A 12745-nucleotide genomic window follows, 5' to 3' on the forward strand; every position below is an offset into this window, starting at 1 on the left:
TAAAAGGTTGTCCAATAAGTAAGGCCTCGTTTGATGATGCCTAAGGCTATGGAACCAGTTATTCATACGTCTCAGTCTTTTCTAAGGCACAGTAGCCTATTCTGGATCACAAAGCGTGACCTATAGTCTTTTTACATGTCAAGTCAAAAACGTGACATTGTACATTCATGTGTAAATAATGTGGAGTGATATTGAATGAAAATTGAACTATTCTTCTTGTTTACATGCGTTCTTTTCCCGCTATAATGACGTACGTTGACGTATTTCGTATGTGCATCTTGATTGGTTTCCTGTATGTTGGAGGCGGAGTAACAACCAAAGCGGAAGTGCAGATTCACCAGACAGTATACAAACAGAGTTACAATATAACGATTCGTTTTAAGTCTTACTGGAAGGGAAGTATATTATGTTGATAGTACTGTGTCTTTATACGATACACATCGTTAGTAACTCGGCACGTTGACATTTGAAAGATAAAAAATGAATTAGATCAACTGCATTGTTTAGGGTCAGGATTCAGTCTAAATTAGAAAAAGTTAGAACAACGAATCTTGTCTATTTAGGCCCTATTCTTTACGAACCCATAGGCCTATGTTTTTCGATTACGATCGGACTTGCATGCATTACTAAATACAGACAACTGCCAGAGATAGCTATTGTCATAGTCATGTGCATAGGTAGAGTGAGGCCTTCCATGGTTCATTTGACATTTATTGTCTTCTGGTATTTTTGACTCTTCGACGGGTCCAATGCAAAATGTATAAGCTAGGCTAATGCATAGTTAGGCGATAGGTAAACAATCACTGTTTATTTGTGTAATATTACCTGAGATGTGCTCCTATATAGCCTATTAGTCGACGGAGAAACTGCTAATAAGTGTCAAAGTAGCCTAACAAAGAAAGACACTGGCGAAAAAAAGTTAGTGTTTTGTTTCAGCTGTCTATAGAATTTCTGTAACCTACTAAGCAGTTGCGGTGCTCACAGGAGGTATTGAGGAGGGGAGGGCGAACGAGTGGCTGGGCAGATAAGAGTTCGATTTGCTTGGTGCGTTTATCAAAGAGTAGGCTATTTAATTTGTATATCAGTTCGAGGAACAATGAAATCCACCGTCTGAGCTACCGAAAAAACGGTACTATGATAGTTTTGGAAGGTAATTCGCAAAACGAGCGCCTACACGTTGCAGTGCTTTCAACACCGATTTTGTTATCCCCCTGATCGAGTCGGGTAAACCACCGTCCGAGATGGGGAAGGAGGTTAATGGTGTTTCGCGGAGCAGGTTTGAGGTGAGTTTGTACATATAATTAGAGGTTCAACACAGTCGTTTTAAACCAGTCGTCATTTAGCCTGTGATTGTTGATGTGGCGTGTTCATGGGTAAACTGCGTTAATGTCACTCCGATGCAGCTTCCGCAGTCAATGCTTGGATTAGGTCAAATATAGCCTAGACTGGCTACTGTTGTTTTCAAGACACGACAGTATCTTGCCTGTTCGTATATAAAACCATACGCATTCATTTGCCTTAATGCCATAGGCTACATTTGTTGTCGTCTGAATCCATGGTTTTTGTGGTTGTCAAAATGTGCACTTGAGTTTTCTCTTTGTGCCTTCAAAACAAAGACAATCGCGTGAAGGCATTGGCCCACTGCAATGTTGACTTGGCTATTTATTGTTCTACACCAGCAAATGTGATTTGTAATTGTTAATTTAAAGCGTCCGAATTCTCATGAGAGTCTGAATTATTCCAAGCGTCTGGGAGTTGGAACTGTTTTGGATCAGGGGGCTGTTGTGTACGCTCATGGCCGCTGCGGCTGCGGGGGCCTTGGGTTGATTCTGCTACAGATGGGCCATTAGCTCGGCCCGACCACAGCTTGGTTATTGCCAATAACACTCTTATATTAACCTGAACACCTTTTTGAAAGCGTTAAATGATCCTAATATGTTGTCATGGAAAATCTTATATATTGGAAAAAAAGCTGTTATTGCTCGATCGCTACTCAGCATTTGCCTGTAAACTTCGCGACAATTTACGCAGTGGCAAAGAATGCACCAAAATGTGAATTATGGCATTGTAGATAGTCTAGTAAACTCTGATGAATACATTGTATGTATTTGCACCGTGACATTGGCCTGTCTGCCCTGAGAATGGTGGTGTTTAATCCCCAGCTAGGCAGAGTGGGATTTGTGTGGTTTTATTTATTTTTAACGATGCAACAGCTGACGACTCCGAAGGTTCAGGCCGTACCTTCTGGCCTGACAGCCCGACAGCTGCAGCAGATACGTGATCTGTAGTTTATTAGCCAATAACAAAAGACTTGGAGGTAGCCTAGACGTCAATTATGTGTTGTTTATAACGTTCAAGACGCTGCTACATCAGTTTGTGACGTAGTCTATTTTTATATTTGTGCGAGACATTTGTATAATGTGTTGAAAGTGGCCAATCTTTTGGGATGATTATGTGCTTTCCTGGGCCCAATTGGCTATTTAGCCAGTAAAGTTGATAAAAACCAGAACACTGATCACAGGGCTTGCAAGGAAAACAATGCCAAGGTCGCCCAACATATTGAACAGTCCTTCCATGGACATTTCCCACAACTAGCTAGGCTACTATAGCAAATGAGGTACAACAGCCTTAACGTTACATTACATTACAAAAGAAACACTATGCCCCCGACCATGTGCATCTGCCTTTTAGAAATGGCTGTGGATTATTTGACCGGTTGAGTAGATCTCTGAAAGGCGAGCTGTCACAGTGAATTTGCCCCAAATCCTGAAACAAAATGCCTGTCTGTTCCCTCCTGCGCCCTCAGAGTTCTACATGTCTGTGGTGGCAGGCAGCCCACGCATAGACAGCTGTGTGATAGTGAGAGTATGAGAAAGATACCGGAGGCCAACTAGGCATCCCATCATCTGAATTTGTGATGACTACGAGTTTGATTATCGAGTTCAAAGTACCTAGTAAATAAACTTTTTCTTTGTGACATTTACTCAGGGACTGAAGAGGTCTTCGTGTGGACTTTTCATAGGACACACAAAGTTCTGAAGAACGTACAAGGAAACTATTTTCCACCACAATGTTTTTCCCGGAGGTCAAATCTGGGACAGAAAAAGAAAATATTGCTAAAGTAGTCAGTATTCTAATTGATGTGGAGACCCTAAAACAGTAGCAGGCCTCCATGATGACCTTCTGGTCAAATGCCAATTTTGTCGAAAAGGAACAGTAGATTTAACTCGATCATGCAACCAGAGCCTTTTAGCTGTGTGACGCTGGAAACTGTGCAAAGAAAAGTAGATGAGGAAATCCAGGTTAGGTAATAACCCACTTGATTTGGTGTGTATTAGGCAAGCTGTAGAGAACCAACATGAACATTGTGGTCAACACAGCATCGTTGCTCACAGACAGGAAGAAGGTGCCATTTCCTAACTTGTCTTGGATGAATGAGACCCTGACCACACATTAACAGTCTGCTTGATGTTTTCATCTTCCTATTGTCCTTACTTCCTCTCTTCCAGATGTTCTCAAACAGTGACGAGGCTGTCATTAACAAGAAGCTTCCCAAAGAGCTGTTACTACGGTGAGTGAGGGCTTTCCCAACATTGATCTTTAGCATTCACAACAGAACGTGTGTGTAATCAAGAAGGCTACTGTTTGTTTATGTGTAGGTTCTAGGTTGAGCATGAGCTTTTTGTTGTTTAAACACAATTAGCACCTCATCTGTGAACATACATTTACCAGGCTAAGCATCCACAGCAACTGATAACGGGGCACAACACTTTATTAGTCGTCTTAAAGACACCACATCTCTGAATGTGTACATTTGTCTTTTTGCGTTGGCAAACAACCTCTGTTTTCTCCTTTCCCTCATGCCCCATACTCCACTCTTCCCTCCCCCATTCTAAAAACTGTTATTAAAAACAGATGCTTGGGGTTGTAAAACATTCAAATCGATTAAGAAAAAAAAAAAACTTTGCCTCTGAGCAAACAGAAAATGGAGGCCGTAACTCAAGCCTGGGCTTTGCCAGTGAAGCTGCCAGAGCTGGGGCCTGCTGACATGGGGGGGTGCCTGGGCAGTTGCAGAGGGCTGATTTACTGGAGCAGTTGAAGCAGACTTTTGCAACACTTTTCACTCTACATCAAAGTATTTGCTGCAGTAACGGTCCTATATGTGTGCCTAACTTTGTCACTAAGGAGATGACAAAGCAGTGATACATCTGCATGATAAAACCCCATTATGTCGAGGTAAACACATTTGTTTATCTAATTAACACTCAAACACAGTGGGGTTTGTCATCAGAGTTTACACCCCTGTGTTGTCTCAGGCCTGTGTGGGAGAGGGCTTTTCCAAAAAAGTGGTGATGGGTAACAGGCTATCCCTGTCTGTGTTCCAGAATCTTCTCCTTTCTAGATGTGGTGACACTCTGTCGCTGTGCCCAGGTGTCACGGGTAAGTCTGTTTGTTTTTTATTTTTTCTGTGTGTTACTCACCATTGAAGAGAGGATTTAAACTGTAACGCTTTAGACCTTTTGTCTCTTCTGCTCTTTCTCAGTCTTGGAATGTCCTCGCTCTGGACGGCAGCAACTGGCAACGAATCGACCTCTTCGACTTTCAGAGAGATATTGAGGTTAGAAAGTCTCCTATTTCTGTCCTGTCTTTTCATCCCCGCATGGTTCTCTTTCTTAACCTCTGACTCCTTCCTTAAAGCTGCAATAGGTAACATTATCCTACAGGTCGAGTTTGATTGACAGTGGTTTCACAAACCACTTCCCAACAAGGAAGGCATGCTTCAAGGAAGGCCCCCTTCGCCAAAGGCAATTGGCTGTCGGAAGTAGTGGGCAGCTCCAATTATCAGAAATATACAGTACCTGTCAAAAGTTTGGACACATTCCGCTGACTCTAAGCTGTCAGGGTTACTAAACAGCGCTCAGAACAGTGTCTGTTAAGTAAATACAGATGGCCATGCATTTACTGTCCCCGTATCCACATGGATGACTTCACAATCCAATTCAAAATCAATCCAATTCAATACATGTTATTTGTCCCTTAGGGGCAACTTGCAAGATCTGAATGGATGTATTCCATTGTGAAATGAGCGCAGACGTGATTGACAGGAGTGTCTGGCTGTGTGTTGATCTGCAGGGTCGTGTGGTGGAGAACATCTCCAAGAGATGCGGGGGCTTCCTGAGAAAGCTAAGCCTCAGGGGGTGTCTAGGGGTGGGGGACAGTGCTCTGAGGTAAGGACCCAGGGAAGGGCTAGTGGGCCAGTTCTCTCTTTCACATGCAGGGTAAATAAGTACACCCAACAAACATTCCTAATGTGTGTGTTTGTGCGGGGGCTGGGGGGTTCTGTTTACTTTTCAACAGAACCTTCTCTCAGAACTGCAGGAATATTGAGCTGCTTAGTCTCAATGGCTGCACCAAGATCACAGACAGGTGTGCACTCAAGTCTGACTCACATTTCAGTACTTATTTGTGTTCTCGTGGCTGTACGTTAGACTAACAATATATCCATCTCTGCTCCTTCCAGTACATGTAACAGCCTCAGTAAATTCTGTCCCAAGCTCAAGCACCTGGACTTAGCATCCTGTACCTCAATCACCAACCTGTCACTCAAAGCCCTCAGGTTAGTGGATGGAATTCATCATACAACTCAACAAACACCCCCCACCCCCACCCCCTCCTCCCCTGACCTTATATTATCCTCCTCATTTTGTCTGTTTCATTTTTCCTATCACACATACACACATACACACACATAAGGGAGGTGCTTTACTCCTGCAGCAGATGGCTGCTTTTGTAGAACACGTACACGGTGACCAGGTTAAGTTATTCAGTTATGCATGCTGTTAGTGTGAGACATGCAGCATTACAAGTGACTTGGAGTTTTCCCTCTTCAACTGTTTCATGTTTTCGTTCTCGCTCTTCAACCCTCCCCCCCCCTCCCTTGCCTTCCCCGTCCTCCGGTGGCAGTGAGGGCTGCCCCCTGCTGGAGCAGCTTAACATCTCCTGGTGTGACCAGGTGACCAAGGATGGCATCCAAGCCCTGGTGCGATGCTGTCCCGGACTCAAAGGACTGTTCCTGAAAGGCTGCACGCAGGTATGGGCCAGGACAGGGAGGTGTCTGCTGAGCCTGGAGACTCTAGGGCTGATGCCAGGGCCTAACTCAGTGTGTAGTTTATTGATGAGTCTGAAGGTCAGGTCTTGGTGAAGGGGTTGGGGGGGAGGGGTATTACTTTGATGCAAATCTTTAATTGAAGTTTCAAATGACTCCAATATCCCTGTCGCCCTCCTCTTCTTCTTCTCCAAACTCATCTGTGCTGCAGTTGGAAGACGAGGCGTTGAAGCACATTGGAGCACACTGTCCAGACCTGGTCACTCTCAACCTGCAGACGTGTTCAGTAAGCTTCACCTTTATGATACGTTTGGATGGAATTCTATAATTATGTACGGCAAAAGTTTAAAAAACATGTCACACAACCTTAACCTGCAAATGACCGAATCGTATCAGTGTGCTGTATCGCACACAGTGCCCCACACCTGGAATCTTTTTTGTTATGCTTCATAATTTGATGCAGGTAGTTCTGAGTAATCTGCTCGTTGGTGTAACCCTATAGAGGTCTGGGCACAGCCTGCTAGGGATGGAGTGGGTCCCACTTCCCTTCTCTGTTTGGGGTTGTTAAGGACAGGCTGGTGCACAGGCCTGCTTGGTCTGCATCTTGCCCTTGAGGAGGCTCTTTGCCATCTAACCCACATAACTAATAGTGTGTGAAACTCGCCCGGACAACACATTTGTTGCTCTGGCATCCTCACTAATGGTGTCTGCCCTTATATCAAATTCCCTTCACGTTTCCTTCCCCCAGATCCCTTTCTCCATCGCATCCTTCTCTCCTCCTCTGGTCCTCAGGTTTGCTTCTTTACGCACCTTCCCTGCCCTCTTAGCAGGTCACCCTCTCATCTCCTGCCAGTAAACCACCTCTCACTGTTCTCCTCCAATCATTTTATGTCCATCCTCCTTCCACCTGCACCTCCTCTGTCTCTGAGTCCCACACCCCCGTGCAGTCATATTATCAATGTGCACAGTGGGTGAAGGACAGTAATGAACAGGAATTCTTCCCACTATCCATGCTGAGTGGGCAGCTGGAGAATGGATGTGATTATACAGCGGCAATGTTGGTGTACGACAAATAACCAAATGCTGACTGTGGGTTAGCTGTATGTATGCCGGATTCATCACCACTTTGTCAATGTTATTGAATGTGATGGCTTTGTGGTTGTGGGGGTGTTTTGAGAGTGACCCCCTGTTCTCTGTGTTGTCCCTCGCCCCCCCCCCCCCCTCTCTCTCTCTCTCTGAGCAGCAGATCACAGACGAGGGCCTCATCACTATTTGCCGGGGTTGTCACCGCCTGCAGTCCCTCTGTGTGTCCGGCTGTGCCAACATCACTGACGCCATACTGCACGCTCTGGGGCAGAACTGTCCCCGCCTCAGGTAAGACACACCCACACACAAGTCTTAATTCCCACTGAAAGGTAGTTTGGAAGGGCACTGTACATGAAGGAATATCGCCGCTGCTGTTCTGGTAAATGGTTTGGCTTTGTCCTTCTCTGTTCAGAATATTAGAAGTGGCTCGCTGTTCTCAGCTCACAGACGTGGGCTTCACTACATTAGCTAGGGTGAGTACGCCAGCTATTGCTACGATCACACACACACACAAACTGTCAGAGCAAATGTCTGAAAGATGACACATCTCTCCTTCTGTTTTCTCCTGCAGAACTGTCATGAGCTGGAAAAGATGGACCTGGAGGAGTGTGTGCAGGTCAGAAAGATTACACACACACACACACGCACACACGCACACACACAAACACACACACACGCACGCACGCACGCACACACACACACACACCACCAGGCCTAAGCACCCAGACCTTACAGAACAGTGCTGTGAAAGATAAGCTGGTCTCTCTGTTTTCTAGATCACAGACGGCAGTCTCATCCAGCTGTCCATCCACTGTCCTCGCCTGCAAGTCCTGGTGAGCACCGGTCGAACGCCGCCACGCTAGCCGTGTGTGTCAGCTTGTGTCGAGCGCTGTTAGTGAGGCCGGGCCTGTCTCTGTGCTGTCTCCCAGAGCCTGTCTCACTGTGAGCTGATCACCGACGACGGCATCAGACACCTGGGCAGCGGCCCCTGCGCCCACGACCGCCTGGAGGTGATCGAGCTGGACAACTGCCCCCTGATCACCGACGCTTCACTGGAGCACCTGAAGAGCTGCCACAGCCTGGACCGTATCGAGCTGTACGACTGTCAGCAGATCACCCGCGCCGGCATCAAGAGGCTGAGGGTAGGAGCAGCCTGTCGTTCGCACGCTCTCTCTGTACCCCTGTGATTTGAACGTGTCCGTCGTCGAGTCCAGACGACACGTTTTGAGCTGTGTGTTTTGAAGGCGTGCTCATGCTGGATTTGTCTCTGTGTCTCTCTGTTCCTTTCCATGCAGACCCATCTGCCTAACATCAAAGTGCACGCGTACTTCGCCCCCGTCACCCCGCCCCCCTCGGTCGGGGGAAGTCGCCAGAGGTTTTGTCGCTGCTGTATCCTGCTATGATGTAGAAACAGCGACCCCCCCCCCCCCCTCCCCCTGGTCAGCCCAACGCCTGACCAGTCCACCCTCAACCCCGTGCCCCCGACCTGCTGCCCTCAGTCCCCTGTTATACATGCCGGTGTCCCCCTTCTCCGGAGCTGGAGAAAGAGGGAGAGAGACAAACAGGACCACAGGCTCTGGCAGAACCTTTCCAATGACATTCCCAAACCCACTGTCAACAGCCTTACACACAGACATGTACACACACACACACACACACACACACACACACACGCAAACTAACATGAGTACATTCCCTGCTGTCCCCCCCCCCGCCTAAGTTTTAAAAACAAACCAGTATTACAAATAGAGAGGATTACGCAATAGATCTGATTCTTACCACTGCTGTTCAGAGATTAGAGTCGTGATACATTGTTAGAAGTACCATGATCTAAAATCTCAGTTGATAAAAGGCTGTATCAAAATACTTAAAGATGACCATGACAGACAATTTGCTTGGAAACAACATCAGTGTACATGTAGCCACCACAACGAATTTTGAAGAGGTTGAAATGCCCTTAGACCGATAAGGTGACAAACAAGCTACCTCTACTCAAAACCGCACTTGATCGCGAGAGGTTGTTTGTGAGGTCTAATATTCAAGCTGACCTCAGATGATGGAGTCATTTGTTCCTAGATGATAGTTCTGGTGTTATTCACAGCCACAAACTGCCTACTACTTCCTTTTCACACATGCACACGGATGCAGGCACACTAAATGATGACTGCTACTAAAATATAATACTGGCCTGTTGAGGGATATGAGTGTTTGTATCATCCTTTGCACTGACTGCAGATATAATGATGGCACTTTACAAGATGAGTTTGAACTACTCCATATAGTTTACTGCCACCTGCAAACCTCCTAAACACACATGCACACAAACACGCATACACACCTAATTCAATAATATCATGCCCTCCCCTCTCTTTCTGTTACAATCAGATGCTTCATTGTACCTAAAAAAAAAAAAAGAAATAGTGGAAAAAAAGAGAGAAAAGTTTGATATTTTTCTAAAATGGACACCAATTGAGACTTAATAATGGGGACTTGAGAAGATGCCAAATGTTGCATGTCACAATTCTAGTTTTTTAAATCAAAATGTGTATATATATATGTGTAAGTACTGTGGGAATCTAAACGCTGATGTCGGCACAACCAGACCACAGAAGACTGAAGAGATGAATGGCTGTGGGTCTCACAACACAAAGCACGGTGAACCACTGTCACAAACACGCTTGTTTAACGAGTGTTTCCTGAGACATGTTGAATAGTTCACAGTATAAGCTTTGCACCAGGCAAGGATTTGGACAGAAAGGGGGATACTGGTCAAGGCTTCTCTCAACAATGATAAAATACAGAATACAGACACTTCAATGAAGGAAAAAAAAAAAAAAAAAAGGAAAAAAAAAGGATAATGGAAAGAAAAAGCCAACTGAAAACAATCAATGTATCTCTATTTTCAGTTAGTTCTGATTCATTTTGTTGCATAGTTTTTTTTTTTTTTGTGGCTTTGGTCACAGTTGTGAGAAATGTGATGTGGTAGACCACACGCACACACACAGTGCAAAGAGGTATCTGCTGATGTCAGAGTGCCAGTTTGGACACAGTTTCAAGTGACCAGGTCACAGTGTGACCTAGGGTCAGCGACATTAACGCCTCGTCAGCACCCATGAGGTCTTGCAGGGGATGGAGAGACAGTGGGTTTCCCCTAGGAACAGAACCCCCCCCCCCCCCTCCCCCGTCTTGGACCAGTGACACAGGAGGGTGAGCGACCACTACAACAGGACGTGTTTTGAATCTTGAGCTGGAGTGAGCACACACAACTGGCCTACTGAGAGATATTGTGGACTAGGTATGTTCCTCCGCGTGATGTATCAAGGCCTGCCTTCTGGATTCTTCTCTCCTGCTCAGTTCTATGTGTTCTCTGTTTTCTTTTATTTTTCTGCCGGATCTGTCTTTTACTACGTTTTTCTGTCTAGGAGGGTGACCCCTACTTTCCCAGTTCCGTTTGGTGTGTTTTGGAGTGGGGCTGTTTTGTTTCAAAGTAATGAATTCAGTGTTTCCCAGTTGAGTTTGAGCCCTAATCCATCCAGGTTTTGGTCTCATGAAGTTTGTGTTTTTTTTTTTTAGTTTTTTTTTTTAGTTCGTTACTTAATATCCAGAGTGTAGCCTTTGTGCAGGGGAACGGTTGGAGCCAGTGCAATTGTAATATGACTTAAATGTTTTTTGGTTTTTCATTATGAAAGATTAATTGGTATCGCTTGTATGTATGATATATACAGTAGTATGTTATACATATTGAATGTGCTTGACCATGGAGGACTTGACCTGGGACGTGTGTTTAAGGGCATGTGTGGTGTGTTGCTATGGCAGTCAGATCCTCTCCTGATGTGGTTTCCCCTAACTTGTTATGCCTTGTGATTTGTCAGTTAGGGAGGATAATGTGTGCTGAGATGAATCCAGTGTAATCCAGTCTGATCTGTTTTGTTTGAATGGGGGTTTATGGAGGATTAGGGAACATCCAGGAGCCAACATGGCAAAGACGTGTGGTGGACTCTCACTCTGGGTGTGTGTGCGTGCTGTAGGACTGTCGAGTCCCGCTTGGAGAGGACAGTCCTGGGGGGCGGACAAGAGTCCCCAAACGGGTCGTACTGGACACGCTGGCTGTCTGCTGCCATGCTCTTCCACATCCAAGCCACACCTTCAGATTAGAGAGAGGACATGCTGAGCCACAGACCGTGCACCAAGGCCACACTGATGGCATAGGCAGTACTGACGACCGTTTTAGTCCTCGAGCCGCCATGGTAGACCACTGAGGGTACCAACACCAGGTTGTGTCACCGTACAACAACAACAACAACGATCTGTTACCACTTCTGTGTCCTTCGGGTCTTCCAACAGTTTCCTTGTTGCAGGATATCCCCGAAACAAATTCATCAGTCCATTTCATGCAAGTTCAGCCCTGGCTGGTGGGGGTGGGGATTAGGAGGACAAGAGGAATCTAAATTGTGTTCTTGGTAGTTTTACGCCGGGGAATTACAATTACAATGTTGACAATGACTGTAGTTAATTTACTGTAAATCTTTTCCTTCTTTTTTTTTTTTTTTTTTTTCCTTTTTTTTTTTTTTTTTTTACAGTTAACCGATATAAATGAATACGTATGTATGAATAAATATATAACTATATTATTAAGATTTGTATGTTTGTTATTGCTGTAAATGAAGAGTGTATTTTATGTAGTATTCTATTTTAATAGGTCATATCACTGGAAGGGATCGAGTCTGGCTCAACAGTTGTCGTACTAATGAAGACACTAGAGGGCAGCACTGGACTCGTCTTTCAATGAGCCTTCCAGTTCTAAAACCCTTCCAAAGACTGTAGACTTTCCAAACAGGTATCCAGGCCTATAAGTCGGGTGCCAAGTCATGCAATCCCTTGTAAACAAATAATAAAACATGAAATATAAGTCTATTGAACTGGGAGGTGAAGATGAGAAGCCATTAAAGCACTAACCCTGTGTTTCCTCTTGGTTCCAGTCAGAAGTCTAGTAGTAGTGTATCGCACCCCTTGAAGGCAACAGAGAAGACAGTTCCCATGTACAGAGAGTTACAGTTAGTCTAGCTTTGTCGAAACAAAGGCATGCATAACTGTCTCCAAATTCTTGAATAGCAGGATTGATTGGAAAAAGCCACATATGATGACATTTATTTGTACATCAAATTTAAAGTCTGAGTCAAAGATGGCACAAAGATTAGTTTCTTGTGTGTAAGTAATGGGAGAGAGATGCCAGGTTCTTGGTTATACTCAGAGCAACCTTATGCTCAAACTGTGACAGTGAGTCAAATTGTATATTCCATTCCATTACCACATGCATATTCCAACAGAGCTTTCCATTTAGTGGTCTCGATTCTGAATGCTCCAGGCAAGATATCCAGGTGGCATTAGCATTGTGATGTCATAATCACCATGGATATTGAATTTTCACAATATGATGACATCCTGGAACCTTGAGAAAACGATCGGATTTTGGAGCTAATGGATTTCAATTCGGTGATGCAATAGTTCACTACTAATTGTTGGAACATAATTAAGGCATTCATTTCTAAATAA

General features: G+C 44.9%; 1 protein-coding gene across 3 annotated transcripts; it reads left to right on the forward strand.

The window, feature by feature from the left end:
• Window positions 1–404: 404 nt before the first annotated feature.
• On the forward strand, window positions 405–11827 carry fbxl20 (F-box and leucine-rich repeat protein 20). 3 transcript variants are annotated; one of them, XM_084678086.1, is made up of 15 exons: window positions 405–1283; window positions 3510–3571; window positions 4386–4440; window positions 4544–4618; window positions 5134–5228; window positions 5359–5427; window positions 5522–5617; window positions 5965–6091; window positions 6318–6392; window positions 7350–7480; window positions 7605–7665; window positions 7764–7808; window positions 7969–8025; window positions 8122–8334; window positions 8488–11827. In XM_084678086.1, exons 1-15 carry the CDS (start codon window positions 1242–1244, stop codon window positions 8593–8595), a joined length of 1311 nt encoding a protein of 436 aa, XP_084534212.1. In that variant the 5' UTR covers window positions 405–1241; the 3' UTR covers window positions 8596–11827. The 3 variants fall into 3 exon arrangements, with proteins under 3 accessions (XP_084534212.1, XP_084534210.1, XP_084534211.1); XM_084678084.1 differs by lacking the exon at window positions 405–1283 and adding an exon at window positions 2402–3302; XM_084678085.1 differs by lacking the exon at window positions 405–1283 and adding an exon at window positions 3344–3406.
• Window positions 11828–12745: the final 918 nt, after the last annotated feature.

This window comes from Hypomesus nipponensis, chromosome 17 (assembly GCF_054491055.1).
Source record: "Hypomesus nipponensis isolate SF chromosome 17, ASM5449105v1, whole genome shotgun sequence".
In the NCBI taxonomy this organism is placed as follows: domain Eukaryota; kingdom Metazoa; phylum Chordata; class Actinopteri; order Osmeriformes; family Osmeridae; genus Hypomesus; species Hypomesus nipponensis.

What these genes read in the sequence shown, in the direction of transcription:
- fbxl20 (XM_084678084.1), top strand. Translation starts at nt 3,192, where the DNA reads ATGCCAATTTTGTCGAAAAGGAACAGTAGATTTAACTCGATCATGCAA. An exon ending in GTGGGGGACAGTGCTCTGAG is followed by an intron (nt 5,229 to 5,358) that starts GTAAGGACCCAG and finishes ACTTTTCAACAG; the next exon opens with AACCTTCTCTCAGAACTGCA. An exon ending in CCGGCATCAAGAGGCTGAGG is followed by an intron (nt 8,335 to 8,487) that starts GTAGGAGCAGCC and finishes CTTTCCATGCAG; the next exon opens with ACCCATCTGCCTAACATCAA.